Source organism: Hibiscus syriacus, unplaced genomic scaffold (assembly GCF_006381635.1).
Source record: "Hibiscus syriacus cultivar Baekdansim isolate YM2019G1 unplaced genomic scaffold, ASM638163v2 tig00110327_pilon, whole genome shotgun sequence".
In the NCBI taxonomy this organism is placed as follows: domain Eukaryota; kingdom Viridiplantae; phylum Streptophyta; class Magnoliopsida; order Malvales; family Malvaceae; genus Hibiscus; species Hibiscus syriacus.
Window position 1 is genome coordinate 722,661 of NW_024062684.1, and position 14,224 is coordinate 736,884.

The 14,224-nt window shown below is 37.8% G+C and overlaps 4 protein-coding genes across 4 annotated transcripts; 2 read left to right on the plus strand and 2 right to left on the minus strand.

The window, feature by feature from the left end:
* Positions 1-451: 451 nt before the first annotated feature.
* Positions 452-2,947, minus strand: LOC120118162 (probable inactive purple acid phosphatase 2). The gene is made up of 2 exons (XM_039138287.1): positions 2,193-2,947; positions 452-1,866 (listed from the first exon to the last, which is right to left on the minus strand). The coding sequence occupies exons 1-2, from the start codon at positions 2,880-2,882 to the stop codon at positions 589-591; spliced, it is 1,968 nt and encodes a 655-aa protein (XP_038994218.1). The 5' UTR covers positions 2,883-2,947; the 3' UTR covers positions 452-588.
* A 1,340-nt stretch (positions 2,948-4,287) lies between these two features.
* Positions 4,288-5,606, plus strand: LOC120118100 (remorin 1.4-like). The gene is made up of 4 exons (XM_039138229.1): positions 4,288-4,549; positions 4,586-4,644; positions 4,813-4,894; positions 5,244-5,606. Exons 1-4 carry the CDS (start codon positions 4,454-4,456, stop codon positions 5,430-5,432), a joined length of 426 nt encoding a protein of 141 aa, XP_038994160.1. The 5' UTR covers positions 4,288-4,453; the 3' UTR covers positions 5,433-5,606.
* Positions 5,607-5,906: 300 nt separating this feature from the next.
* On the minus strand, positions 5,907-7,196 carry LOC120118183. Its single transcript, XM_039138308.1, has 2 exons — positions 7,167-7,196; positions 5,907-6,909 (listed from the first exon to the last, which is right to left on the minus strand). The coding sequence occupies exon 2, from the start codon at positions 6,906-6,908 to the stop codon at positions 6,132-6,134; it is 777 nt and encodes a 258-aa protein (XP_038994239.1). The 5' UTR covers position 6,909; positions 7,167-7,196; the 3' UTR covers positions 5,907-6,131.
* A 2,559-nt stretch (positions 7,197-9,755) lies between these two features.
* LOC120118241 lies at positions 9,756-12,843 on the plus strand. Its single transcript, XM_039138342.1, has 6 exons — positions 9,756-10,570; positions 10,673-11,067; positions 11,120-11,162; positions 11,504-11,592; positions 11,781-12,533; positions 12,629-12,843. Exons 1-6 carry the CDS (start codon positions 9,756-9,758, stop codon positions 12,841-12,843), a joined length of 2,310 nt encoding a protein of 769 aa, XP_038994273.1.
* The last annotated feature ends 1,381 nt before the right edge of the window (positions 12,844-14,224 follow it).

Below are 14,224 nucleotides of genomic sequence, written 5' to 3' on the forward strand. Positions count from 1 at the left end.
TATGGACTAAGAATGATCAAATTAGAGTATAAGGATTATATCTATAATTTACATATAATACAAGGATTGATAGTAAAATTTAACCTCATTTTAAAACATTTTTTTAATGTTCAAGATTGTCACCGTCACAAATCATATTATGTTACACGTTACATAAAAGATAATGATAAACAAGAGATCGTACAATAAAAAAGATAGACAAATTTACGTCTTAAGAAAAAATAATCACGGACAAAGAGAGAAATTCACTATTAAGATTATAAGAGATTTTCATTTTTCAACTACAAAGTTTTGTCGACTGCTATTATTTACTTATATAGTTATATAATTTCGATTTTTTCATTCAATTTTATTTATTTAAAAAACGAGTCGTTTTGAAGAATTTTCAAGTCAAATCAAACGAAATTTAAGTTATAATGTGTCATAGATCACTTAATTCACAGCTTCGGAGTGAAACGTATAAATTTGAAAATCATTATACACATAAAAAATTGTCCTTTGACATACCCTGTAAACAGCATGAAAGCACCATAATGTCACTGCAAATAGGTTTGAAAATTCGAATTACACACATCATCTTTTAGCTCTTCATGTCTCCTGAGTTTTCACCGAAGTCCAGCCCCTTCCCGGAGCAACTTGTCTCCAACCATGTGAAACGAAACCGATAACATAGCCAACCAAACCCCCAAGCACCAAGATACTACCACCCCAGACATAATGTGAAAACGAGTGATGCGTCGCATCAACCTTAAGGACTGCACCAACATTACCGTTGTCATCGTCACCGCCATTAAGAACTCGTCCGGATGCCAAAATCTCAACCATATCATGCACCTCACCGTCATGGTTTCCTACAAATGAAAGTGTAAGTTTCTCTCTTGTAGCAACTAATCTAGTGTACCCAAACTCGCCTGCACGGTACAAAGACCTCTTGGGTTGTGGGAAGACTGGGTCGTTTGGATGGTCCGGTCTAGGTTCCCAATTTGGTTGCCAGTCTTGTCCTCCCATCCCCATCACAACGTGAACCGGTAATGGCTCCCAATCCTCCCCCTTCTGCCCCATGCTTCCACATGTGAAGTTTTTCAGCGGACAAAATCTCTCGTATCGATGGACGTGACCCCATAATGCAAGGGTCACATTGTTTTTCACAAACAAAGGTTCCAAGTGCTCGAGCATTCTCTCTCTCAACGGGGCATCTTTACTTTCAAAGATTGTAGTGTACATTGGTCTATGCCCTTGAAATACAAGGAAAGGGGTCTTCATCCGATCAACTGACTCTAGATCATGCTTCAGAAAGTTATATTGGTTGCTTCCCGGAAGGAAATTGGTTTCGGTTGACATGTACACATAATGAACTGACCCCATGTCAAATGAGTAGTAAAGGTTTCGGGTAGCCGGAGCACGGGTTCCAGTTGGTTCTGAAGAGCTGCCGGGCATATTGAATCTAAGGCTGTAGGGAACACCACATTCACCACCCCCATCAGTTCCGTAAACTGAATTGGCCCAGTCAGGTTTCCAAGGCTGTGAAGGCCAATCATATTCATGATTACCAATGCACACATGATACGGCACCTTGGAGGCAACAGGCTCGATTAGGTTGAAAAACTCATCCCACAACCATGAGTAGCCTCTCGCATAGCTGATATCCCCAATATGGGAAACCAAAGCAGGCTTGTCTCCAAGAGCTTGGATGTCACGCAGGATCCACTTAATGGTCGATCTGCTTTCATCTTGTGTACGAATAAAGGTTAAGTATGGTGTAGGAGCCCCCATGTCTCCAAACAGGAAGGCTATGGATTCGTTCGAATTTTTGTCCCGTGACACAAAGCTGTGTGTCGCGCTCCAACCTTTAGAGTCACTTCCAACCTTTAGAATGAGCAAAAAGAAGTTGAATTGAGAGTATACACTGTCTTAATTAAGGAAAACCCCTTATATTCTTACTCATAGCACTTCAAAACACTAAATATCAAGTCTTTTAGTTGATACTAGTTTAAAGTTCAATCCTGGGACGACCCCTACCACTTTCCCCTAAATATCTATCCAATTCAAGCTACTTAATGGCAAATAAATGAAAATCAAATCAACTTTTATTGCAATGCAACAAAAAAATGTAATTCAATCTACACAAGGACGAAACCAAGAACCTTCTTAACGCACAAAATCTAGTTTTTAGTTCAACGTTTCCGGATTACCTGATAATAGTATTTCACCCTATCCTTTAAACCCGACAGCACAGCGTCAAATATCCAACCGGGATCCCTCCAGCCGACGCTCTGATTCGCCGGCGCGTGGCACATGTCTTCCCTATCGTACCTCCCGACACGTGCAACCTCCACGTCAGTTCCCCATTCCCCTTCCTTCTCTCCGTACCTCACGTACCTCTCCTCCGGGTCCCCCGCAACGAACATCACCCGCATCTCCCCATCCCGACCAGTCAACGACAAGTGGATCTGCTCGGGCCCACGACCCGATTCGAAACTCACCGCCTCGGATTCCGCCAGCAAGTGTTTCGTGCCAGGGAGGGGATTATGATCCTGGTCGTGGAACCCCGGGTCGACCTCGGATTCGGTCCAGCGGAAGATCCGGAATGTGTAGTTAGATCGGAGGGAGGTAAGGGGAAGAGAAATGGAGCCCGACCCAGATTTCCAAGTGGGGGAAGACGAAAGGAACTTGTAGCCGATGAAGTTGTCGTGGGCTGAATCGGGAGGTGAGTAGAGGCCGAGCCAATCGAATTTCGATGGTGAGTCGATGCCGGACCATTGAATGAGAACCGAATCACCCGATTTAGACAAGGTTTTCGGGTTGGCGGTGAGGGTGGGTATGGATTGGATTTGAGAGATAAGAGAAAGGAAGAGGAAGTAGAAAACCAGGATCATATCCATGGCGGGTAATGGTCCTGGAAGTTAATCACGTTGAGGATTCCTGTCAACAGGAAGGAGATGATAAAGTTCAAAAGTATGGGCGTTGAATTAAAAAACGATCAAGCATTTTTTCCGTTGAAGTTATTCTAATATGTACGTGGCATGTTTTTTCAATAATGCACGTAAACAATATGATAAATTGATAATATATGATATTATTTTTTAAAATTAAGTTAAATTACTATTTTAAAATAGAGTATGTATTTATTAAATTTTAATCTGATTATTGTTGTTGTACCATTATTGGAAAAATAATATATACAAAACTAAAATATTATTTCTCGAACTCTTTAATTGTTACACATTGTATAAGTTAAAAACTAAAGAAAATAAGACAAAATTTACAATAAAACATATTCTTTCCGGTCAAAAATAATTGTATAATAATTTTTATACATTCAATGATACTTATTATAATATCTTTCTAATTATATTTTTCTAATACATCTTTATTTTATTTAATAAAAAATCATACATATATTTGTGTTGAGTCATGTCATACACAAATTTTTACTCGATGAAATTTCTGTAAGTCTAAATTAAATCACATGATGAATGAAAAAATATTATAGTTGAACTAGATTCGTATGGATCAAAAATTCAATTTGACATGATCCATGCCTCTCCCTATGGACTACCATGACCCCTCCCGCCGCCTCCAATTTCAACCAAGAAGACAACAAATCGACCAACCCTTTAATTATTACGTACGTGTTAATTCTATAAATAATTATTTGGGTAAAACAGCCTATATTTAAAGGGACTAGTGGAGAATAACTAAAACCAACCAACTAGGATAGTACGTAAGGTGAGGTGAAACCATGTCTGCCCCAGTTTTTCCTACATCACCATTGATGGTTCAATGTTAGTTCTTATCCCAATAAACTCAAAACCTTTGCAATTGTTTCCCACTTTTGTTTTCTCCAATGTACGCCTCCAATAATTCCGGATTAATTTCATCACCAATAATGAAAAGTTTGTCCCCCCACTCTATATAGCCTATAGCTACAGCTTCATTGATCTTAAAACATTACCATGTCCGGTTTTCGTCTTTCGATCTTTATACTTCTCTTCCTCCTCCAACACTCGGCCCAAACTCCGTCACAAACTTCGCTAATAAACGAGCTCCCTCCTTGTGATTCATTCTCCCTCCCGCGACACGATGTTTTTCATGTTATCAGATTCAGCTTCAGAGAATCCACAATTTTCGGCAGTTTTTGACGTCACTTGCCCCGTCCGGGTCGAAAGAAATTGATCCGAGATATGGTGTGGAGAAGAGACTTGGCCCCTAAGCGCCTAACCCTCTTCACAACTAAAGTAACGAGATATGCATGCAAAGCATATTATCCTTCACAGGTGAAGGTGAAGGATAGAGAAAAGGTTCAGGAAGTGCAGAGAGCAAAGTGTCAGCAACTGATGGCATAGATGAAACAGAATTTAAACGTGCTCCGACCTTTAGAAAATCTCTTACCTTTGCTGATCACTTGGGCAGCACTTGCATTACAAAACCGAGAAGTTCCTCTACACCTGCTATGCTTTCCAGTCAAAAAAGTGCAGCACCAAAACCCGATCATCCAACCATTAAACCTGGGACTGCAGGAAGAACTAACGAGCATGCAGTTCCAGAGATAGAACCTAAACGACAGAGTGCAACAAGGCTAGAGACAGAGCAGATAAAAGAGAAAGCTTGGGAGAAGGATGAGATGGCCAAGATCAAAGAACGGTAAATCCATTCATTGCCAGCTTATTATGCAGTATCGAATAGTACCCACCAATTAGTATTAACTCAACTATATATAAACAGCGAATGTGATGCCAACATAAAGATGTCCACTTAAATTCAACAAGCAAATAGTACCATATCTTTCTCTTCCTCATAGATAGATTGCAGGTATATGAAGTTGAAAAGTACTACACTTGCCTGGGAGGAAAAGAAGAAGAAGAAAGCCAAGAACAAGCTGGACAGAGCAGAGGTGAGATTTGTTTTCTTTTTACAAACTATTTATTTAAAATTACTAGCTTATTTCTTGGAGCATCAAAGCGGATTGAAGCAAAAGAGAGAACGAGCCTTACTAAAATTTAAAAATGAAATGGACCATATCAGGCAAGCTGTGGATGGAGCAAGAGCACAGACAGAGGCAAGCCAGAAAAATGATGAGCTTCAAGCAAAGGAAAAAAACAAATGCAATTGTTCTTGCCTGGGAGGAAAAGAAGAAGAAAACCGAGAACAAGCTGGACTGAGCAGAGGTCAGACTTGTTTTCCTTTACTTGATTCAAACAACTATTTCTTATAAGCTAAGAGCTTATTCCTTGCAGCATCAGAGAGGATTGGAGCGAAAAATAGCACGAGCCTTACTAAATTTAGAAAAGATAAGGAGTATATCAAACAAGCAGAAGATGGAGCAAGAGCACAGGCAGAGGCAAGCCAGAGAAATGAACTTAAAGCAAAGGAAAAAAACAAATATAATTAGAACAACAGGAGAGGTTCCAAGGACGTGCATCTGCTGCTGAATGTAACAAATAATGAGTCTTAAGTCATCTTCTTCACAATGCACTTTCTAAGACAGAAAAACACTTCATGTCCTCATTAAATAGTAGTAGATCAGAAGCAATGAGACAAGCATAAGACATAAGAAGAGAGCTGAACCATTTAAATTGTTAATAAGATGGAAGTACTAGATATGAGCCCAAATGAAAAGGCAGTACACCCCCATTTGGACTCATCATCAAAATGACAACTAAACCGAAAAACAAGGCTGATTATTCATTGTTGTATAGTTTAAAACCAGTTATGAGATAGAAACCAATATGACAGAAGCTGCAATAAGTCAGGAATGTTAGGGCTAGAAAATTAAGCAACTAGCAAAACCATTTACCTGAGAGCTGATTCAAGTTTGCAATAATATAAAACAGTAAAAACAGAGGATATCTATATTAAATTGCATAAGTACTATGTATGATAACACAAGCGAGATAGAGAGGATATAACCACAACAAAATGTACATTATATTCATTTGGGAAGTTAAGCCTGTACAAAAGGTTAGCAGCCACTTCAATGACAACTAATTCAAATACACCACCACAATTGCAAAAAACGAGTTTTCAAGATGTTTTCAAGTTATATTTCATCATGAAAACAATACACGAATCTGAAAGCTTTTCATTTCAAACCACAAATCTCTAGTCCTTCGAAGTGAGAAAGCAACATCTCATGAGGTTATTTCTCTAACCAGCCTATTCAACATAGGGAATGCAAAGTACAGCACCAAGAAAGATGGGACAGCGAAAACAATCATCACAAGTAAGTAAAGTAATAAGATAACAACACTCCCCGGTATTGCAAAGAAAACAATTAAAAGGAACATGATGACCAACGGGAACTTGGTAGTAAGGTGAATGAAGAAATAAAACGATTTATAAAGTGAGAACTGATGATGCCTCTCCACGTGATCACCGCCACCATTATCTCGAGACTGAATTTGTTGAGAACCACGAGCATATGACTCCCTTCTAAGGAGGCTGTTGCTAGCTTGGTGTCCAAGCATTAGATTACATCGATTATCTCCGGACTGCATTCTCCTTACATCGCCATATCTATCACCATTCAAGCTCTCAATCATCCATAGAAGGAAGAAATTCTTGCGAGGGAACTTGAGCTTCCCTCTGCAAACCAGGCGAAGGGAGAGAAAATGGCACCATGGGCAAGAAATGACGAAAGGGATCTTGAATTGCGAAGTGGGGAGCTTCAAAACAGTAGATTGGATCCCCAAGATACAATTTTGGCAAAGGGTATGACCACACCATAAGACATAAGGCACATTCTCGGCTATGTTGAAAGATTCCAAACAAATGGGACATTCCAAAGCTTCGTCTCCACTACCGTTTGAACAGACTTCTTCGTCTGAAAGCTCGGAACATGCTCGACTCGCCTCTCTTGAACTCTTTAACCCAATGCTTGCTATGGCGTTAGAAGCAAAACCCCACATCCTGGTGGAAATACAAAACCGTAACTATCTACTAACTACATAGACGAAAAACCAAAAGATTTCCAAAAAAACACAAATTGAATCTCAGGAAAAAATTAAAAAAAAATTAACGAGGGGAGATTGGAATCTCGAAGACAATAGCAACCAGATTGAAACAAAACAAAACAAAACAAAAATAAAAAAAATAGAGGTAAAAATTGTAGCAATATGGAATCATAAATTAAGAGTTTCCCAGTAATTAAAAGGAAGAAAATTTACCTTAAAAGTTGGATGAATTTGAAGATAAAAATAAGAGTTAGGATGAGAGAGATCCAATGTCTGATTAAAAAATCGAAAGTTAGAAGGAAAATAATCAAGAGAAAACGACGTCGTTTTAATATAGATCAAACCGAATAACTGAATCATTATTATTGTTGCCGCTGACAGTTTCTAGGTGGAGGTTATGAATTTTGTTTAGATTTATTTTTATTTAAAATTTAAAATAATTTAATATAATATTTATGAAAAAAATTAAAGTATATTGGATATGGTCATTAATATAATTACTCTAGACTAATAAAAAAATTATAGCATTCAGAATTTATTAAGTAATATCAATGATAAAAGAAAATATTGTTTCTTTTAAAACATTCAAGTTCAAACAACTATATTTGCAGTATATGTTATTAATAAAGTTAAAAAGAATCATTTGTGACATTCATTCGATTAGAGATTGACGACACCATCTTCTTAAATAACAACAAAAAAAATTAAGGGAGAACAAATCTTAAACTTCTTTAAAAAAAGTTAAAAACTAATGACAAAATAAAACCTAATTAACGTATATAATATTTAATTATCATTATTCATTAGTTTTGTATATATACTTAAATTGCTTAAATTTCTTATATTTTAAAAATGATTATTATCGTTTAACTAGTATTGAAGAGATGATAGTGATATTTTTAACTGAAAGTAGTTTTATTAAATTTTTAAACATTTATATTATTATACTAAATATTTAATTTTTATACTATATAAATTAATAATACAATAACGTCAATACTAGAGTTCAAGGTTATCTCATGCTACAAAGAAGCGCATGAATTAAGTAATTTTAGTGATTAAAGTAGTGGTTGTTTTAATGGCCAATTAAGCCAACCGGAATTTCATTTAGAAGATGAACATCTAAATTGATGTAATTTTCTTTATAAGTCAATTTCAGCTCAAAAAGGCATTTAGGAAATTGAATATATAAAAATACATTTGAGATGGAAATGCTCTGTGTCCTCGGTGCTGATCGCCGGTTGTTTCCTTCTTATTTCTTCTGGTTTTGTTTATTTGTTTCTCATTTTCATGGAATCTTTGTCCTCTGAGTTGGATTGGCGAAAGCTCTTTCGCGGATCTAAGGAATAATCCCTAGACTTCTTCGCTCCTGAAATTCTTGAGGGGATCCCTACTGTTAAACCTCCTCTTGGCGTAATTGATGAGGGTATTGTTGAATGGGACTAGGCGGTGGTGGGGCAGTTTATTGGTGATGCTCCAAACTTTGGATCCATGCAGAGAATTGCAGAGATTTTATGGGGAAAGTCATCGAAAGATAAAGTTAGTTTGGTTGGGCATAATCTCTATGTATTTTTATTTTCGAATTCGGATTTTAGAAATTAGGTGCTTGAGAATGGCCCTTGGCACATTCAAAATAAGCCCCTCGTGCTTCAGAGGTGGGAACCGAATTTGAAGAAGCTTGATTTTGATCTTAAGCGTATGCCTGTCTGGATGCATTTCTACAACGTTCCTTTAGATCTGTTTTCTAGGTTGGGCCTCAGTTATATTGTCAGTGCTGTGGGGATTCCATTATACATGGATTCAATTATTGCTTCTAAGGAGAGGCTCGAATTCGCCAAAGTTTGTGTTGAGGTTAAAGCTGGGGCAGTTATTTCTGAGGTGATTCATGTAGCTCTAAGGGATAATTCTATAGTCAAAGTTAGAGTTTATGTTCCATGGCTTCCTAAATTTTATTTGCAGTGTAGATCTTTTGGGCATATTGTTAGTAATTGTGTTGAAGTCAATAAAGGCCCCTCGAAGAATAAGGAAGCTGTTTAGAGGAAAAATGAGGCTCATATTATCTTTGGTTCTTCTGTTAAGGATGGGGTTGTTGGATCCTCTGGCTCTGTTATGCAGAAGATTATACCTAGTGAAGAGGTATCCAAGGATGCTAAGTTGTTGGTGGGTAATGCTGAGATTTTAACTGTTCATGCTTTTCAGGAAAATAGCTCTGACTCACTGCATGAGGGAAATAGAAGTGCTACTGACCAATCTCTTTGTCCTGGTAAAGAAGTTCAAGGTGATACTCCTGAGCAGCTATTTGTTCATGCCCCTCAAGATAGTATTAAAGGACATCTACAAGATTCAATGCCAAATGTTCAGACCTCGGAGATGGGCGATATAATTGTTATGGTAGTGGAGACTTCAAATCAGAATATTACCACTGGTAGTGAGGAATTATTGGAGGATGCTGGTAAGACCTTTTCCAAAGGGTCTGAGATAAGTTCTAACTGTGGTGGTGGAGAGTTTCCATCATTGCAGGACTCCCGATCATAAAAAGAAGACCAGGGGAAAGAAAAAAGATAACATTGGTTCATCTAGTAAAATGGAGATAATTACTGGAGGTGGTTCTATTGATGGACCTAGGAAGGCCCGGGTTATTTCGTTGGGGGTTGCAATTCTCCTCAATGAAATCAAAGCTAAGAATAAGGATAATATGGATAAGGTTGATGTCAGTAGAGGTGGCCCTTCTATTTCTAATTAACGATCTTTAGTTTTTGGAATGTTAGGGGGATAAATAATTGTCTCAAGTTAGGTAAGGTGATGAGGAGGTTGGAGATGCTAAGAGTTGATGTGATCTGCTTTATGGAAACTAGGGTTAAAAATGCTAATTTTTCTATGATTATTGCTCTTTTGGCTGTTGAATGGAATTGTGCTACTAACTATGATTTTTCTAATGGGGGTAGACTCTGGGTGCTATGGAAAAAAGACTTACCCTTCACTGTTTTAAAGAGTTCTGATCAAGCTCTATCAATTGTAGGGGATGTGGCTAGTCATAGTTTGGTTATTACTACTGTCTATGGCAGTAATAGTGGTCTTGATAGAAGGGATCTATGGGAACATCTGAAGACTTTAAAAGCTGACATTGGTCATTCTTCTTGGATAATTGGGGGGGGGGACTTCAATATCATTTCCAATGCCCAGGAGAGTTCTGACTTTGGCAATTTGGGATTGCACAGTACCCCTGATATGGAGGATTTTAAGAGCTGCTTGGTGGATTTAGAGTTGCTAGACCACCATTTTTCTGGTCCACTATACACTTGGTCTAATAAACAGGATGACTTATTTTTGGCTCATAAGCTAGATAAAATTTTAATTAATTCTCAATGGTTGCTGGAATTTCCTGATTCTGCTGTGGAATTTCAAGCACAGGGGGTCTCTGATCATTGCCCTGTGATCATTTGGACTCAGAAAAGTGCTCAAGTTCATAGGCCTAAGCCTTTTAAGTTTTTCAATTGTTGGACTGCTCATGAGGGATTTCTAAGAGTTGTAAATGATTCATGGCAAGAACAGAGCGTTGGCAATGCTATGCAGGTTCTGTTCAACAAAATGAAAATGCTTAAGCCTTTGTTGAGGGAGTTTAATAGGAGTCACTTTTATGATATTTCTGGTAGGGTGGCTAGAAAGAGAGCAGAACTTGATTCTATCTAGCTTCATAATCTTACTAATGTTTATCAAAGGAGACTTTCGGAGGAGAAGAGAATCCAGGCAGATTTAATTGTTTTAGAAGCTGCTGAATCTGATTTCTACAAGCAAAAGGCTAAAGCTCATTGGCTTCAAGAAGGTGACCTGAACACCAGATTTTTTCACCAGCGAGTTGAAGCAAATAAGAAGATGAATACTATCAGAATTATCAAAGATGAGTATGGGGTATTTTATGAATCATTTGATGATATGGCTTCTGAACTTGTTAAGTTCTATAAGAACCTTATTGGCACTGCTGATCCATTAGTCAAGGGTTGCCCTGTTGAGAGTTTAAAACTTTTGCTGAAATTTTCCTTACCTGATGGAGCTGCTGATTCCCTTGTTGGTAGAGTTACTGATAAAGAGATTAAGGAAGCTCTCTTTAGGCAAGGTAAGGATAAAAGCCCTGGTCCTGGTGGCTTTACTTCTTGGTTTTTTCAAAGTATCTTGGGAGATTGTCAGCAAGGACTTTCTTGAAGCTATAAGGTATTTTTTCCAGTCAGCCTCGATTATCACTAGGATTTTGGTTACTAGGTTAACAGTCTACTTTCCTAGTATGATTTCACTTAATCAATCAACATTTGTTATAGGCACCAAATAGATCACTGAGCAACAGGAGATGGGCCTGAAGTCCTTAGCCATACAAGCATTTAAAGTTTTAGGCACCAAAACTTTGCTTGCCTAGGAAATTGTTAGGGGTACTATAGGAAAAACCTTTCTCCTAGGAGCTCCATTAAAATAGATTTGCAAAAAGCTTTTGACTCAATCTGCTGGGATTTTTTGTTGGATGTTCTTGAAGCTTTGGGGTTGCTTGCTATTTTTTGTAGATGGATTAAAGCATGTGTTACTACCCCTAGGTACTCTATTGCTCTAAATGGTACCTTGGTTGGGTACTTTGAGGGTGCTAGGGGGTCAGGCAAAGAGACCCTCTATCTCCATACCTATTTTTGATTATGATGAATGTTCTTTCTTCTTTATTGAATATGGCTGCTAAGAATGACATTTTTAAATATCATCCTAAGTGCAAGAGAACCTCCCTCACCCATTTATGCTTCACTGATGATTTGCTCTTATTTTTCCATGGGTTATTGGATTATGTGTTAGGGGTTGTTAGCATTTTAGAGAAATTTTATGAACTTTCTGGCATTAGACTGAATGCTATGAAATCTGAACTTTTTGCTTGTGGACTGCCTATGAATATTTTGGAGCAGATTCAGTATGCTACTAATTTTAAAATTGGCCAGCTTCCAGTTAGATATTTGGGAGTGCCTTTGGTCACTCGTAAGCTTTCTAGTAACGATTGCTCAGCTCTTCTTGTTAGAATCAAAAACAGGATTGATCAATGGGCTAGTAGGAAGCTCAGTTTTGGGGGTAGACTACAGCTTGTAAAATCAGTTCTGTTCAACATTTTTGGTTACTGTAGTAGGCAAATTGTTCTGCCCAAGGGTGTTATTAGTGATATTGAAAAACTATGCATGCGGTTTTTCTGGAAGGGATGTGATATCCCAGCTCGTGGTGCTCGAGTGAGCTGGAACCAGATTTGTGCCTTAAAATCTGAGGGTGAATTGAGTTTAAGGAAGATATCAGATTGGAGTAAAGCTTGTTGTCTTATGCTGGTCAAAAACATTTTAGCAGATGAGGGTTCTCTGTGGATATCCTGGATAAAAGTTTACTGTTTTAAATCTGTGGACTATTGGAATGTTAATTCAAAACCTCATTTCAGCTGGATTTTGAAGTTGAGGGATAAGGCTAGGAGTCTGTTCAACCCAGTTGCTATCTGGCCACAGATCAAAGGCAGTTGGATTTGGAATAACATTCGTGCTAGAATAGACAAAGTTGGTGGCATAAGCTCATATGGTTTCCATCTCATATCACTAAATTTTCTATTATTGCATGGATGATGATTCTTGATAGATTGCCAACTAAGGATAGATTAACCCGTTTTGGCATAGGAAACGATAATGTTTGTGGATTGTGTTATGGTAACTTGAAATCTCGTAACCATCTGTTTTTCGAATGCTCGTTCGCAAGTGAGATTTGGAATGCTATTTTGCGAGAATGTGACCTTCAGCCTCAGGCACTTAATAGCTGGGATGAGGCCCTGTGCTGGTTGACTTCGACTATGAAGGGTAAGTCCCTTCTTGTTCACATCCTTAAGCTGGCGTGAACTGGTTTTGTTTACTTTCTTTGGGAGGAACGTAATCACATGTATTTTAAGGGCGTGATCCGTTCGACTGAGGTGGTTGTAAATAGGATTCGAGAGGCTGTTAGAATTAAATTGTATAGATGTTCCATGAATAGGGTGGATGATGTAAATATGAGGTTATGTTTAAATTGGGGACTGGTTTAGGCTGTTTGCCTTGTTTTTTGTAACAGCTTGCTGCTTCTTTTTGGATAAATAAAATTCTACTTATCCAAAAAAAAATTAGTGAATAAAGGATAATTATTATTCTTAAAAGTATAGAGTTCAAGCAAGATATTTATAAGGGTGTTTGAGTGTTTATTGTCAAATAATTAAAAATATTTCAAACAGATAATACCTTGTGATCACTTTAGATTAAAACGGAATTACAGTAATATATGAGTGGCTAAATACTTAGTTTACCCTTCTCAAATGGATCTTCGAGTCTGAACAAAAACATGGTTAATATTTCTTTGGTAGTTACCTTCTAAAAACAGATAAGAAATCACATGTGGACTATTACTCGATTAAAACAAAAGAAATTGGCCACTTCAGGCATTGTTTCGGTAACAACGTGTGATAACAAAGGATGTCGACATCCATTTGACATGAATCAGCAAGATGAGCACACCTTGTCACCATGCCAACACTTTCTCAGAACCCCCTATTCGTATTAAAAGGCACAATGGATCATCGCAAAGGCCAAATCCATCTTTAGTTCTCGGCACAAGATGGTTTACCCCAGAGGGGTGCCGCCTAAGAACACAGGTGATTTGGCCTTAACTAATGGGAAAAAAAGAGGCTAAATGATATGCAGCAAAGCAATGGCTTGTGTTCTCAGGTCACCCCTTTGGGGTACATCTATCTTCGCCTGTTTATTGCAACGGAAGAGCTTAGCAGAAGTTGAGAAGTCGTTGGGTTGACGACGGTATCGGGAAAGCATTCCAAGTGTTTGATATAATGGTTAGTACACATTTCTTAACTCGAAATGTTCCGAACTTGAAATTTTTTTTTACTAAATATTGTGGTTTGAATTATTTTTATATGAATTTTTCACGCAGACTTGGTAAAAATGTCTTTCAGGTTCGTTGAACTAATAGATCTTGATGGAGCCGCACTTTATTGGCTTGGTTGGCTTCTTCGACATTGTTTCCTATAATGGTGCGAGGAGATGATTTCGTGTCATTGAGACGGCCATAACGATCAGGGATGGATCCACGTGTATCACGGGAGAGGGACTGGTCCCCTCAATTTTTTTGGGTCTAATGGCAGTTTTGATCCCTATTACTTTAAATCTTATTTAATTTAAATCCCCCCTAATTTTTAGATTTAAATGTTTAATAGATCTCTGTTTTTGAAGTTAAAC